Raw genomic sequence first — 16,970 nt, forward strand, 5'->3', positions numbered from 1 at the left:
CTTCATATCTCTATGCTGGTAAGAAAATCGTGCAGTACGATTTTATAAACAAGACATAATCTTGTCAATTAAACAGTGATTCTAAATATAATTAATGTAATAAATAATTTATTATAATTTATGAATTTATCATCATACTTTAACAAAACAGATAAAATATTTAAAATAATTTAATAAAATATTTTGGCTACAATTGTGCGGTAACCATTTCGTATCGGCGAAGAGGAAATGCGTCATCGAACGTCACCGGAAATTGTATTACGTTTGTAGGATGATGTGTATTAGGTTATGATGTGATGCAATTCGAATTTCGATCATTGTAACTTTTCTATTTTTAATGAAATGTTCTCGAAGACGACGAATATGGAACGAATTTCAGTGTGTGTTTTAGCTTTTCTCATTCACTTATCATTTGCTGTTGCGGGTAAGTTTTTATACGTGGAAAAATATGGGTTAAGATACATTCTATTTGTATATCCATATATATATATATACTGTATATATAGAATAATGACCTAAAGAATGACCTAAATCTACATCTGTTCTACAGAATAGAAAGTTTGCTTGTGTCGTTTTCTCTTTGTTTTATAAACAATGCAAATTATTGTGGTACCTCAGGATACAAAATTAATCCGTTCCGAATCTGATATCGTATTATGAAAATGTTCGTAAAGTGAATCATTTTTCCCCATATGATTACATGTAAAACCAAATAATTCGTTCCAACACGAAAAACACACACAAATTAAAGCTAAGTAGTATATTAAAAAAAAAATAACTAACTATAGTAAAGAAAACACTGAAAAATGCGTTTTGTAGTTGTAAATGTATAAATAACCATAACATAATAATAACTGATTAAAAAAAATGTAGTTTTATTTGCACTTTACCTTTGACGAGTAGGGTTGCTAACTCAAAAAAATAAAAGTAGCTAAAAGCAAACAAAAAACTCTCTAAAAATAGCTAAAAATTTTTCAAAATTTGCTAAAAAAATAGCTAAACAAAAAATGAAAACCAACCTTCAATTTTTAACTTATTTTTAACTTTATTCAAAAAGTCCATTCGTTGCTAAATTCCATTATTTCTTCAATTTCTTCATTATGTTCGAAAGATGGTCCTACTTCAAACTGAAAATTTTGGTATAATTTTATATAGTGCCTATTTTTTGAATGATTTTGCTGGCAATTTATAATCATAGTTGCATTTCCCTAATCTTTTCAAACCATATCTTATCGTTAATATGCTACGGATTAAAATAATATTCAATCTATTTCGCAGTTTGGTTTTAACAATATTCATCTGACTAAACAAATGCTCTACTTCTGCATTTGAGTGAGGTAATAAAAAATTTTAAAACAAAATTGACCAATTGAAAGGGATTTTCTCTGGCAGCATCTTGGTATTGAGCTACTTTCATCCACAGGTTTAACGTGCTGGAAGTTTCTTTCCACTGGATTGCATGGATTTTCCTCCATTGAAAGTCAATGCGAGTTAATACTGCATCATCAGTGAAAAACAAGGTTTATTATATTACTTTTTGCAAGGCTTATTATATCACTTCTAATTGGGTTGAGACAATACTTAGTGACATCATGGTTTTCAAAATTGATGTATTGTCAGGTAACATTTGCCAAAGTTGTTTTATAAGAGAAAAAAGGAAGGCAATGCAGCGACTACGAATATTTTTCTTTTCTTCGTCTAACAGTGCAGAATTGTTTATTTCAGTTTCAAACTGATAACCCAAATATGGATTGAGTGCTAAATGGTTTTATATCACTACATCATTTATTATTCTTGGAATAACAATCTTAGAACAAGATTCTATTAAATTTAGCAAGTCCCGTAGCAACTTCGTAGGATCATTATTCTCAGATTCAAATATTTTATTTAATCTTTGAACTTCATCAAGTACAGGTTTAAGAAATAAAAGAAATAAGAAATTTCTTTGATCATCAAACATTGAGAACAAAATTTCTGCTGTATAACATCTTTCATTTGTTCTGGCCAAATTAAAATTTGCCTTTAAAATCATTCCATTATTTCAAAATTTTATCGATAACGGTCTGAATTGACATCCAGCGAGTCTCACTACATTGTACTAATTTCAATGGTTCATTTCCATCATTCATCAAAGAATAGAGTTCATTGTATTTGGATTGTAATCACAGAATGAGAAAACCAATTAAATGTTTCTTTAATAAGAAATTCTATATTTCTTGGAAGGTCTTCTTTTGTAGCGTGGGAAATAGCTAATTGTAATGAATGAATGACTTTCAGTTTAGCATATAGGCTATTATTGCTTCCTATCATTATAGAAGCATTATCTGTTCCAATTGCAACGAGTTTATGCAAATCCAAGGCATTATTTCTCAAGGAAAATTTAATTGCTTCACAAATTGCATCAGCATTGCACTCTTTAAGTGATACTAAATCTAAAAAATTTGTAGTTATGCATTTTTTTATTCTGAGAGTAATATCTAATTACAATACCTAAAAGCTTAGAAACTGATATGTCATTACTTTCGTCACTTAGTAAACTATAGTTGCTATCACCTATATCAACTATTAAGTTTTCTTTAATGTGTGGTGCTAAAACATTTGAAATTATGGCTTAACATTTTGTTCTTCCAAGAGTCAGATTATTATAACTTTTGCTGTCTGAAAAATTTGTTGTACAGTATTTAGTTAGTTTGTCTACATGACTTATAGGATAACTTTCTGCTACAAGAAGTGCCATATTTCTCTCTGTTCTATGAACATTCGAGCTTTTCATAAACGGAAGAATATTTTCACTCCGCTGAACACTAAATAATGGTTTGGCTTTATGTTTTTGAGTTTTCCTATGCTTTTCTAAATCACTTACTTTTGCTATCAAAATGTTTTCACTCGGACAGTTTGGGAATTGACTCACTGTCCAGGTGAACTATTAATTTTGTCTGGGAATTTTGTAGAAATTGTGAAATTATGATGAAACAAAGTTCTTGCAAATAATTTTTACAAATTTATACTATTTTAATGACAAAAGAACTCACACTCACTGAAACTCCTCTGCATTCTGCCATGTTAGTCTGTTTACATCGACATGTGGTGTGCAGCAACCTGTTGACTTTTTTTTTTTATGTACAATCGTACACGTCTCAAATAGAGCTAAATTATCTGTACACTGTAACTGATTTGCATGCACGTTATTCTTCGCATTGTAAAATGACATTGCGCATGCGTCAGGAACTTCTGTTCGAACAAACCTGACCTCCTATCTGGGTCAGCGATTTTGAAAAGGTGGCAATACTAGTAACTTATAAGGATTCCCAAAGAAACTTGAGCGCTGGTTAGTGTTGCCACTTATTAAAAATAATATTTGCAACTCATGCACATAATTATTGCGCATTAAAGATAATATAAATGAAGAAATGTATTAAATTTTAATAGTTTTATGAAATTTTTTGATTTTGTGGAAAATATCTAAAATGTAGCTAAATTTACTAAAAAATCTCTAAGAAAAATCTCCGTCACTAAATATAGAAAAAAGGCGCTAACTAAAGCAAAAACTCGCCAAATTTAGCGACTTTTTCACTAAATTGGCAACTCTATTGAGGATAGACGACGGTGGTGTAAACTGGTGGCAGAGGAGGGGAAGAAGAGAAATGATACTAAAACTTAAAAATAATTTAGAAAAAATAAAAAAAATTAGTGTTGTTTTATATATATATTTTTAATTCTTATTCAATGCTTTTTGCTTTCTTTCCTTCACTTCCAGCAGCACTTTCACTGGATAGAGGTCGCTTGGTAAAATATCTATCCAAAGAGGTTTGGCTTTGCCTACTTTTTAAATTGTTTCTAAAATGACTTAGGCAAATGTCATTACTCTGAGCAGCAATACGGCCAGTGTGAACCTTTTCGGGATGTTTCTTTTCAATAAAATCAGTCACTTTCTGATAATACCTCAAGATTTCCTTTATCGAGCGAGATCCTTCCACGACGAAGCAAACACGCGGACTGAGACCAATGAACAGAAGTGAATAAAAAATGGCGCTGCGAACTAATGTAACGTCGTATGGTGAGTTTTTGTTCGTATCGTGGAGCAAAAATATGTTCGAATTTCATGTCGTATCCTGAAAATTTCGTATGCTGGGGCATTTGTATCCTAAGGTACCACAGTACTGTACACCATCAAATGTGTGAGTGGATCCTCATTCTATAGAGATTTTACATGTTTCTGAATTATACTTTTGCCAAAATTTAGATAATTTGCCATATCATATCATCTGTTACAATGGTTATTAGGAATTAAAACTGTTTTATTTTCCTATAATAGTTCAATTTATTCGGTACTATATAATTTTAAAATGCTTTTAATTAAAACATTTTGTATTTTACGAAATTAACTGGGCAAAATTCAAATATTACGGCATTACTAGAGATATGGGTACGGCTGCCAACTTTCTTCCAAAAACAAGGGAGGACGTTCGTAATGAAGTTGTTATGAATATAATTTACAGTTAGCCATAGAGGTAATTGTTTCTTACTGTTATGTGTTTTCTTTTAATTTGTTGTTTTAAAAAACGTGTACAGACGACCTCCCCATAACACTGGTGATAATTCTGTTTTATATGAATTCCATGTACAAGTCACTTAGATTTTACAAATATGTGTACCAGGCTGTGAATGGCTCATGTATTTGTAAAATCTAAGTGACTCGTACAACATGGAATTAAGATAAAATGGAATTATCAACAGTGTTATGGGGGGTCAACTGTATTTGATAGACGTTTCCAAAATCTGTAAGATTATTTGGTGCTGACCCATATAAAAAGCACTGCAAACAAATGAATCGTACATAGGACTACTTACTGACTCTGCTCGTTTGGACTACTACTGTTTTTGTTGTGGACCAGCATGGCAGATGCATACAAAATGTGCCACATGACGTGGTTTTAATGTTGCTCAGTCATGAGACTACATAGAATTGTCAGCATGAAACGTCTCCGACATATTTCCCAAGAAAATTTCGTACTCTGAAGAGTCCATGGACCGCAGTTTGATAAATGTTACATTTGTTACATTCTGGTAATACTGTAACATTCTATGACAAAATTCGCCACCTTAAGATTTGATAAATTCCCACTGTCGTCTGTGTGTCTGTTTGTCCTTCCTTAATCTTGAAAACAGTGTAGGATAGATGAGAGTTGAGCGTGAGAGAAAAAAGAATAAATTGACCGAAAACGGCATTAAGGGGCTTTTTTAATTCCTTTGCTAGCACTTTTGTTATTAATATAAATATTGTCATCAGGCAACTGAAATAGATTGCTTTTTCAGAACAAAACTTATTCTTATTTCTCTCAAGCAAGTGTGTTGGTGTGACTTCCATACTACATTTTTATGTTATTTTATGAGAGTCAAGACCGGGTAGGAAAAGCTTAGGGGCAGGAGTCTGTGATTAACTATATATGAACTACCAGTCTGGACTGGAAATCATGTAATTTCAATTCAAAAATTTTCCCCAGAATGGAGTTACATGCATGACTCTTGTTATCAGTAAAAGTATAATGTACTGTACAGGGCAAGACACCACTAATTTCAGATTGAGAACGTATATTTTAAATTAAATAGCTTAAAAATTGCAGCCCAGCATTGTGACAATGTCTGAATAAGTTTTGCTTGTCTTTCTCATAATTTGTTAATGGTTTATCATAACCCTTTGTTTCACTAGAAGTTGACTGTTGTTTCAAACTTTAATAGTTTTTGTATTTATGGCTTACCAATGTTGTCAAAAATGCATCTTCCTTTCATCCCTTGGAAATAATAGCTTTAAACCAAAACAACCTTTTAAAAATAATGCCCAAATCTATGATTTTTGGACACATTTTGTCTGTTTTTGTCATTTTATTTATTGTATTTTTTCTATTTAAAATTAACTAAAACCAATAATTGTACATTACTAAATATATTTTATTGATAAAACATTATTTTCAGTTAATAAAATTTAAAAGTTAATGAATGAAGTTAATGGTGATGTAAGACTTTTCCTATCATATTTTGCTATTGGCAAGCACCAAATCCAATAAGAGGGCACTGATTTTGAGCCAAGATGGCTGCTGAAGCAGATAAGGAACTGACCATGTGTTTGTTCAGTGCCTTAGCCGATTCAGTTTCTATCAGTGACGACTACTGCGAAGACCAAATGGAGAACAAATCATTGAATTTATGCCAAATTCTAGACTATATCGGTGACAGGAAACGTTGTCTTGTAGAAGGTGAAGCCGCTTTGGATGCTGGACACATCGTATTTTGTGGATTAAACTCTAACAACAACACCAAAGTTCATGTTGTTGCTTTAGTGTTGCAATCTCAGATATTGGCATTTTAATACATCTCAATTACAGGGAGAATGCACGTGCAAAACGGGGCTGTCTGGTTTTTGTAAACATGTGATAGCATGTTTATTACACGTTAACAGGTGAGAAGTATTTAAATATTTTAAGCAGTATACACCATGTTCCAATATAAAAACATAGTTTTATTTATCAGAATAGTTAAAATTAGTTCCAATCTGAAGGTTGCCCTGCTGAGTCATTCAGCACTTATACAACATAGGCCAGTCAAAAGTTTGTAGCACACATTATGTTTTGTGTGTGTGTGTGTGTACGTCTCATATATCCAAAATGGCTTCACCTTCTTCAAGACAACGTTTCCTGTCGCTGATATAGTGTAGAATTTGACATAAATTCAATGATTTGTTCTCCATTTGGTCTTCACAGTAGTCGTCACCGATAGAAACTGAATTGGCTCAGGCACTGAACAAACAGGTGGTCGGTTCCTTGCCTGTTTCGGCAGCCATCTTCGCTCAAAAAAGCGCCCTCTGTCGGATTTTGCGCTTGCCAATTTTGACTTTTAACCAATAGATTAAAACGTGATTCCATGAAATTTATTATGAAAGATGAAATGTAACTTGATTTGTGATGTAATAATACAAATTTGATGACATATATTATAATAAATTTAAAGTAAATGTACTTCTTTGAGATATAATTTAAATAGTAAATGAATATATGTATATATGTATAACTAACGTAAGTGTGAAAATAAGAGCCAGCATATCTTATTATCTTATCTTTTAATCTATTAGTTAATATGTAAAACAAAATTTCTAATTTTACATTTAAAAATTTTTTAAAGGATCAGACAGAGTTAAGTTAACAGAATTAAAAACCATTACCTTATATTCTGGAAGATTAACAAATGGTAGAAGAAGTGCTCCGATTCCTCAGTTAAAATGTGTCGGCGGCAGTGCTGGTTGTTCAGTTTTCGTTCCTAAAGTTGTACAGTGTTACAATAGAGGATCCGATGGATATGATGTTCAGGTAAAAAATAAATAAAACTATTATTTGTGTAGTTGGAGTATTTTCAAATAGTTTAAAGCTATATATAACTAAATATATAAAATTAGATTTACAAAAATTATGTTATATAACAGGGGTGGCCAACCTGCGGCTCGCGAGCCGCATGTGGCTCTTTGAATGATTATTTGTGGCTCTCGATAAATGTACCCGAGTTCCCTTTTCATTTTTGTATTATTATATTTTTAAAAATTATTATTGTTCGGTATGTGTTTCAAAATGTCTTTTAAATTACTAACAACAAATATGAAAGATTAAGTGCAACGTTGTAACAAATTTCATTTCCGTCCAAGTTAAGAATGATATGACTCATGGAAAACTGCGCGAATGAACATAAACAGTGGCGTAATCGTCCGTTATCGACCGACTCCAGACCGATTTTGAATTTGTAAACTGTCATTGCAATGGACAGCTGACATTGTGCTCTGGAAGAAACAATTTGTATCACTCTTGCTACGGATATAATTTGTAATCTGGAATTTTTTGCATACCTTTTTAATACGTATTTAATTGCGGCTCGCGAAAAATTTCAAATTTTGAAAAATGGCTCAGACTATCAAGAAGCTTGGCCACCCTGGTTATATAACCTTCATCTCTTATATTAAACATAATAAGTAAATAAATAAATAGATTAAGATTATAAAAGATTAAGGATTCCAAGATCTTTTATTGATTTCTCAAATAAGAATATTGCTAAAACTTTTAGAGATCCCTAATCTCTACAGAAGATTTTTAGTATAAATTATTATAAGGAAATTTTGATTAAAAAGAACTGAAAGTTTTAGGTATAAAAACAAAATCAGTAAAATATTTTGAATGTGCTCAGACTCTGTAATCTCACTCATAAAATATTATTATATTTTATTACAGTATATTAATATAAAAGTTAAACAACTGCCATTATGATTGTATTTCTGTAAATCCTTTGTCATTGCAGTGAAGATCATTTCAAAACTTTTCTTACATCATATATGACCTATAGAATGATACATTCATTTTTATCAGATTTGATTGGAATATATTATTTATTTTTCATAAATAATAATAAATAAAAATATTGATACTTTAGAATAGAAACTTAAGTAGAGGCAGTTCTTGACTTTAGGACAATGTGTATTTTTTTAAAATAATATTTCGATACTTCTAAATTGCTTAATTTCTACATCAAATTAGGACTTTTGTACATTTTCAACCAACAAATAAAAATTCTGAACTATCATGCAAGAACTGTCAGTTTTTTGTTTCACTATCAAAATCAGAAACTTTAAAAAATCAACACAAAATGTGAAAATTTAATTTAAAATTTTTAAGAAAACTCATTGCAAGGCAGTTCTCAAATTGAGTAAAGGAATATCACCAAATTGTAAATTTATCATCAATAATTTACTCATTTTCATATGATATAATAAGAAAGAAATATAAAAGTTAGTGCTCAAGATTAGATTTTTGTAATGTAATCAATTTCTGCTGTTTTCATTATGTTTTCAAATTAGAAGCGATTATGAATTTTATTGAATAATTAAGGACACAACATCTTATAAATAAATAATTTAGTGAACAGTGTTGCTTACAATTAATTCTTAAATAAGTCTTCCAGATTAAGATATGTATTATCAGAATTGAAGAAATTACTGTTATTAAAATCCTTCAAAAATACTGAAGTCAGCTGGAATAAAATGAGTTATCAACACATGTTTGTACAGATTTTCTGATGAGATGATAAATATATATGAAATATTGGAAAGGAAGTGACAAAGGAAAGTTCTGATTATCTGAAGGCTGTAAATAAATTTTTTAAAATGAATTTTTAGCTTTGAATTAGTAATATGTCATACAATTATCATCATCATTAATAATAATTATTATTAATATTAATAAATATCAATTTTGTATGATACAATAGATAATATTAATTTCAATACATCAAAGTTAATGCTGAAAATTTATTGGTAATTTAAATTATAAACTGGTTTCTAATAAAATAAACAAGCGTTATATTTTAATTTACTATAAATTATTGTGCTGCTCTTTACATATCCTCTAATTAGTAGATAATTTCTGTGTATTGATTTATTTTGATCAATTAGATATAACATTCAAATTTAAGAATATTTCAACACTTTATAGAATATCATCTAGAAGTTAGAACAAATAAGTGAATATTTTATTCACAAAATTAGTTTATCAATTCAGTTAACAACTAAAATTATTAAATTTTCTTTTGATATATTTATTTCTAGATTTATTCTTTGTATTGTATACACTAGTAATTTTCAATATTTTATTCATCATGGTACACTTTTAATAATTTAAAAATTTGGCGTCATACACATTTACTTTAGTAAGTACCGCATAACAGTGATTTTTAAATGCAGTTGGTTATTTAGGTCACATTTTCTAAATGTCCTAGTAACTACTGGCAGTTACCGGTAACACCAATTACAATTTCCAAACATGCCCTAGAAATGTAGAATTGATTAAACTACTTGTCTGATGTCACTTATGAATATTTGCAGTGGCGGCACACTTCAAAAATCTTGCGGCACAGTGATTGAGAATCACTGGTATACACAGTGGAAGCTTGATTATTAAACTTGATGAGACCAACGGTCTTTCAGATAAATGAAATTTCAAATAATCCAGAAATTTGTGTTTTGGGTACAACATTCACTGTGCATTTAAAGTTTCATAACAATAAATATTGTAATGCAATTACTTTATATGAAAGTTAATGAATTTACTCAAAATCTAATGTAATTTTATGCATATGACTTAGTTTCACAGCAATACAATTGACAGATAATGTAGTGATTTTGAGTTATATCAGAGTTTGATCTGTGTATAATACTCTGCAGTATGCCCAATACTGTACTGTACTGTACTGTACATTCTTGTTGTTGTTAAGTGTTTCAGATAATTCAGAGTTTTGAATAATTGAGCTTCTACTGTAATTAAATTACTAATAAAAATGTAATTTTTGAAAAAATTTTAAGTTATTTTATTAAAAACTATTTTTAGTGGGAATGCAAGACAGATATGGATAATGACTACAGATTTGGAAGTGTAGAAGTTCTTTGTGAAGGATATGATTATCCCAATGATCCATATATATTAAGAGGATCGTGTGGAGTAAGTAATCAAATTCAATTTTTTTTTAAATTAGTATGTCTGTACAGGAAAAATTGTTGAAGGTTTTGTACATTTTGATAACAATATACTTTTATTTTAGAAAATTTGTAAAATGTTTTAGAATATTGTAAATTCTATAGAGAATGTGGAGGATTTTATCTTAAACAATTTTTTAAAATTCTGTTATAGAAAAAACTCTATTATTAAAAAACTATAGTAGTAGCCATGGAAAATGCATCACCTATGATATACCAAAAAGCATTCAACAGATGTGCAAAGTAGTATTTAAGCTATGATTACAGTTTGCAATGAAAACATATGTGGTACAGAGAAGAAAACAAGAATAAACTAAGTGCAATTTATTATATATAATACTACATATTGCTACTTAAGTAGTATTTCACACCATATCATTAATACTGTTCATGAGCACTATTGCAAGAACTTGTTCAGATATGGATGCAAAATAAAATAAGTATGCCTGAAAAACATAACATAAACAGTTATTTCTCATTTAATAGGACTTTAATATCATGTAGGACTATTGTAACCATTAATAACAGTTTTAAAACAACTATCTCTAATGTAAAGATATTTACTTTTCTTAATGAAAATAAAAATAATATGCAACAAAAATGTAAGCTCATACTAAAAATCCAAATAAAAATTACAGTTTAATATTTTGTGTAAGAACCTTTGGCACAAATTAATTCAAGGATGCAATTTGACATTGAATCATAATTTTTTAATACAATCCTGAGTTATTTCTTTCTAGGCATTGATAATTGCCATCTGTAGTTCTTGTGTTGTTGTAAATTGTTTTCCATTGCTGTACACTTTGCAAGAGAGCAATCCCCATAGATATTCTGTAAGATTTAATGCATGGGAATAATGAAGGACTCTGAAAACATTTAATTTTCTTTTTATTGAACTACATAAATATGATTTTTGCTGTGGTATTTCAGCATTCTCATATAGAAACTGTCATTTAGGGCCTATTATTAATCATCCAAACCAGGAAAATTCTTGTTTAATACTGAATGAATCCTTGAACATTCTACTGTCCACTAATAACTTCTAAATCACTTTTCTTGTATCGTATTGCTCCCCATATCATCACTGATCCACCTCCCATTTGTCTTCTATACAAAACTTTTTCTTCCTTAAGTTATGAAAATAATCAAAGCCATCTGGTTCCATATAGGTTAAATTTTTTTTTCATCACTGAATATATTTTGTCTGAGTGGTTCCATGACGTGTTTGTCATCTGGCAAATTCCAAATGTGCATCCTTGTACCTTGTCAAAAGTCTTGGTTTGTGCTTGGTTTTCTTTCTACTGAAATTGGAACTGGACCTCAATAGTCTGGACATTTCTAACATTAGTTTCCACAAGGTCTGCTAGGCAAATAGGCAAACCTTTTGGGAATTAGATGCACTTTGAAAAAATGACACATGCACTTCTATCATTAATTGCACGTGGTTTTTTTGTAATTTTCTTTAGGTCATAATTTATAGGAACTTGCAGAAATCTTTTAATTATTCAATGACTGTAATGAATTAAACATACGATTTTTCTATTTGACTTTTCTTCAGACTTAAAAGCCATCTGTCCTTTTTTAAATTCTGACAAATATTTTCCTTTGGCCATACTAACTGCACAAGAACTTGCTTTGTAAATTGCTGATAGTCATCAATAATATATCTTTGGTAATGTTGGAACATGTATGCATATTATACTGCATGAATTATAGAGATATGGAAATGAGCTTATATTTTTGTCACATATTATTTTTGTTACAAAAAATATATATATTTTTACACTAGAGGTCTGAAAATTTTACATTCTTGTATATTTTGTGCTAATGTATAGACAACTTGCAAAAAAACAAATTATTAGTGTTATATTTTATTATTATTTTCCTTAAATTGAAGTAAATACAGTAATTTAACTTCAATACATAAAATTAATCATAACTGCAAATTTTCTATCAATTCTTAGTGTTTGTTTTGGTGTGAGCATCTATGTCTATATACTACACATATATGATAATACGACAATTATATAAATACATTATTGATTTAATATAGATGATAAAAAGAATTTCAAATAACCTAATTTTACAGAAATCTAAATAATTTTTAAACTATTTCAGTTGGAATATACAATAGATTTTACAAAAGGAGGATCTCAACAAAAGTATAGTCACAATTATGGATCTAACTATTTCAGGTAAGTATCATAGTATAAAAGCCAGTTATAAGATTTGTTTTGGATTCAGATGATTTTGCATAGTTAGTTGATTTGAACGATTAGTAGGTGGTCTCCCTCTTTTTGTAAGTTTCTGCAGAGGTCCAGGATTAGATTCTATGCCAGACATTAGCAATACAGTAGAGCGTCGTTTATCCAAATCAATTGGGGACTGGGGTTGTTCGGATAACTTATTTTTCAGATAACCAATTATGTACGAAAAAATATATTAATTTATCCCGTGTTGAAATTTTTCTCCGTTGCATGTCGCTTTGTGTTGAATTTTCGTCAATGTTAAGTCCAACGAAAACTATTGTATCATTAAAAATTATTTTTTTATTTTGTACAAACAAAATAAATATATTGAAAAATATAAAAACAATAAAAAATTATACTTCAGAAGTTAATTTAGTATCAAAAACGTAAAATATTTGAGTAGCCGAAGACATAGCCAAAGATTACAGCGCCACAGCACTGGCGAAAATTTAAATTTGTCGACTGGAATTCCTTCGGATAAACGACGCTCTACTGTAGTAGCAAAATCAATTTATAATTTTTGTTTGCTATAATATAATTAATTATAGCAAACAAAAAATATATTTTGAGGTAATTATCAAGAAAAAAATGCCTTTGGTGAAGCAGAGAGAAAAAGTCGCCAACAGACTTGGCAATCCGAGCACCCCCTTAGTCAATTGAAATATTGATGCCAAGTGTAACACTGGACTGAAATGAAGGCATAGATTTTCATTTGATAAGAGAATTAATTGCACTTTGTGCCAAATAATGATCTAGTGTAATGTTATGATGTAACATAGTCTTACAGTGTTAATGCCATAAGACAGAATACATTACATCGTAACATTACACTAACATTTTATTTTTGGTTCTTTTCACTCTGTAGGCATTGAAACAGCTTCTTTTTTTTGCCCTCACTCACAGTTGGAGTGACTGAATGGTGGGGCCTGATGTATTGAGACTTATTGCCCATGACAAATTCCTGAGTAGCTCACCTGCATTTGATCTGTGTCCTAAAGAGCAGTAGCTGATGCCTTAACTGCCTGTCATCCAGCTGTCAAAGGCATAGCTTTTAAAGATAAATGTTACATTAAAAGCACACAAACATTTTGTGTATTGTTAGTTATCAGGAACTTTTTAATATATATTATCATATTAGTATATTTAGTGCATATGATTTGCAGTTAGTATGTTCATACATGATGATTTTTTTAGACTGTTATACAGGATGTCCCATTTTAATCAATATACAGAATTTCTTTAAAAAATTTAAAGAACAATAAAAAAAAAATGTTCATTCCATGACAAAAAGTTCCATATTCGACAAAGTCACTTCTCACAACAGACTCTTCTCTGTAGACTACTATTGGAGACAGAGCTTTATTTTTTTGTCATGGAATGAACATTTTTTAAAATTGTTCTTTTAAAATTTTCAAAAATTTAAAATGTCATGAGGTCCTGTTTTTACAATTTTTAAGAAACTGGTAAATACACAGAATCTTAAAATTTGCATCCTATGAATAAAATTTTCAGACAAAATTTGTACTGTATCAAGAAGGCCACAATATATCACTATTATTGGTGAAATGGAGTCAACTTTGTTCTCTTAAATGGGAACCACCATTTTTGAATTTATTGTGACAATCAAAAATAAACAAACCTTTTATCTAAAACATTTTTTCAAAAAAAATGCACTTATCAGAAGTTAAGTGTTTGAGCTGCCACACTGTGTGCATGTGAATTATTGAAAAAAGAAAGAAAAATGCATAAAAAAATTATTAGGAAACTACTATTATTTGGTGGAATCATGATCAGCATCATTTCTTTATTGCAAGCTGAATGACTAACATGCTGTGGCATGAGTTTTCTATAAGTTTTCACTGTTTGAAGAAAAAGAATGATTCTTTGAAATAATATTAGCAGCTTCCTAATGATTTTTTAAAACATTTTTCTTCTTTCTTCTCAATGAAATGTACAGAATCCACAGATTCACACATACACAGTGTGGTAGTCATATAAAACTTCAAACACACATAACTTCTAATAAGATGCATTTTTCAAAAAAAAAAATAAAAAATGTTTTATTTAAAAGTTTTTGATATAGAATCATAATATGCAATGGAAAATAATGGTTCCCATTTAAGAAAATGAAGTTGCCTCCATTTTCACTGATGATAATGCCATCTTGTGATCCCCTTGACACAGTACAAATTTTGTCTGAACATTTTTTTTGTACGATGTGAAGTTTTAAAGGTATTTCTGCATATTAATTAAAATAGGACACTCCCTTTATCTATTTGTTGCTGATTTTTATTATTATGATATAAATGTTGTGATGAATATTTAAGATACAATTTCTTGCCTCAAATATTACATAGACTTCAATGTGTAATTAAATAAAAACTTGTTTATTTTATATATATATATATTAATGCTAAACTAACTGTATTTTACAGATCTGGCAAAGGTACAACTTTGGGTGATATCATCATTTTAATCGTCATATTTATTATTATATATGCGATTATCAAAACATGTCTGTATAGAAACCAACACACTACTACATCCGATGATTATCCATCTCCTCCAAATGATGGCTATTTCAGTGGTGGCTTTTTCTCTTCAAGATCATCTTACACGGGACAATCGTCTCCTCCACCGCCTGGTTTTAGAACAGATTATGGTGGTGCAGGTAAGATTAAAAATATATTCTTTTTATTATAAATTATAATTCTTATTGTTAAATTTTGTGCTATATTCATTTAAAATTTAATTATTATTTTCTTCAAAGAATTTTTGATATTATTTGAATTTGTTAAATTTATTTATTAACATAGTCTGTTGCAGTTTAGTCATTAATGTATCTTTATATAAACTTTTGCAACATGAAAAAAATTATTTGAATTATTTCTTACTAAAACTTGTACAAATTGGAATAAAAACTAATTATTTGCTGTCATCAAATTTAATAATCTATTGGTATTTGAAAAATGAATTATCGAAAGTGTTTGCTGTAGCATGCATTTCTATTTTTTTTTTTTTTTTCTTAGATTGTGGTACTTCGACCAGATCACCAGGATCTTCTAGTGGTGGTGGTGGTTTCTGGACAGGCGCATTAACTGGTGGATTATTAGGTTATATGTTTGGAAATAGAAAGTAAGTAAATGTAATTTGTATAAAATTTTTTAAATAATTAGATAAATATCAATCATTTAAGTAATATAAAGCTGTATTCTGATATTCTTGCTTTTTTCACATTGTCTCAGGTCATAAATGTGTAGTGAATTCTTTTTATATAGTTTGAGTTCTGGAGTACATAATGTTAACTAAAATTATTGTACATGTATTTGAATGGAAAAGTTTGTTTTATAATCTTCAAAAATGATTAATTTTTAGTTAATTTATACTATATACTAATGCATTAGTGAATTTTCTGAGGAACATGAGTCATTAATTAAATCCTTTATTTAAAATTTTATTGTAGTATGACAAATAAAATTTGGTTTTGGAAAAAGAATTAATAATGTTTTATAAAACTTCTACCATTTAAAATCAGATTTAAATACAATAAATTACATAAATTTGTAAATCTATATTTAAAGTAATATAGTTTTACCTGAACTAAATTATAAATTACATGACAATTTTATGTTTAATAAAAATTTTTTGAAATTTTGCAAGTAATGTTTTATCTAGTTTTCTATGTAATGAGTTAGATTGTACTAATACATTCAAAGTCATATTCATGTTATAGATAAAATGTATTATTGATATCATTTCAAATAGATAGAAGTGAAATTATATTTAAAGTCTGTTTGCACAATTTTTTAGCAATGCTTACGGAGGATCGTCTTATCAATATCCAAGATACTCGCGTTATCAAGAGCCTACAAGCTTTTCGTCTGGCTTTTCAAGTTCGGAAACTCGAACGGCTTCTGGTATACTATATTTAAATTTTATCATCATATAGTATAAATTTCTATAAACATTTGATAATATATAAATTTATTTAGGTTTTGGAGGAACAAGAAGAAGATGAGTGCCTTTATTTAGTGGGTATTAATGTCACAAGTAATTGTATATAGCTAAGATAATGGACAAATAAAGCTGTGATAATTTACTACTTTGACAAAAGCAAAGATTTTAAGATCAGACATATTTATAATATTTTAAAAGATTAA

At 29.1% G+C, this 16,970-nt stretch overlaps 1 protein-coding gene across 1 annotated transcript; it reads left to right on the top strand.

Moving 5' to 3' along the window:
* Positions 1-219: 219 nt before the first annotated feature.
* Positions 220-16,962, top strand: LOC111633842 (store-operated calcium entry-associated regulatory factor-like). Its single transcript, XM_023378476.1, has 8 exons — positions 220-424; positions 7,177-7,361; positions 10,416-10,526; positions 12,680-12,756; positions 15,246-15,481; positions 15,840-15,945; positions 16,621-16,727; positions 16,803-16,962. The coding sequence occupies exons 1-8, from the start codon at positions 343-345 to the stop codon at positions 16,826-16,828; spliced, it is 930 nt and encodes a 309-aa protein (XP_023234244.1). The 5' UTR covers positions 220-342; the 3' UTR covers positions 16,829-16,962.
* The last annotated feature ends 8 nt before the right edge of the window (positions 16,963-16,970 follow it).

The sequence above is a fragment of the Centruroides sculpturatus genome, unplaced genomic scaffold (assembly GCF_000671375.1).
Source record: "Centruroides sculpturatus isolate CEXI.00-Female unplaced genomic scaffold, Cexi_2.0 scaffold690, whole genome shotgun sequence".
In the NCBI taxonomy this organism is placed as follows: Eukaryota; Metazoa; Arthropoda; class Arachnida; order Scorpiones; family Buthidae; genus Centruroides; species Centruroides sculpturatus.

What these genes read in the sequence shown, in the direction of transcription:
- LOC111633842 (XM_023378476.1), top strand. Translation starts at nt 343, where the DNA reads ATGTTCTCGAAGACGACGAATATGGAACGAATTTCAGTGTGTGTTTTA. An exon ending in CCGATGGATATGATGTTCAG is followed by an intron (nt 7,362 to 10,415) that starts GTAAAAAATAAA and finishes AACTATTTTTAG; the next exon opens with TGGGAATGCAAGACAGATAT. An exon ending in TATTAAGAGGATCGTGTGGA is followed by an intron (nt 10,527 to 12,679) that starts GTAAGTAATCAA and finishes AAACTATTTCAG; the next exon opens with TTGGAATATACAATAGATTT.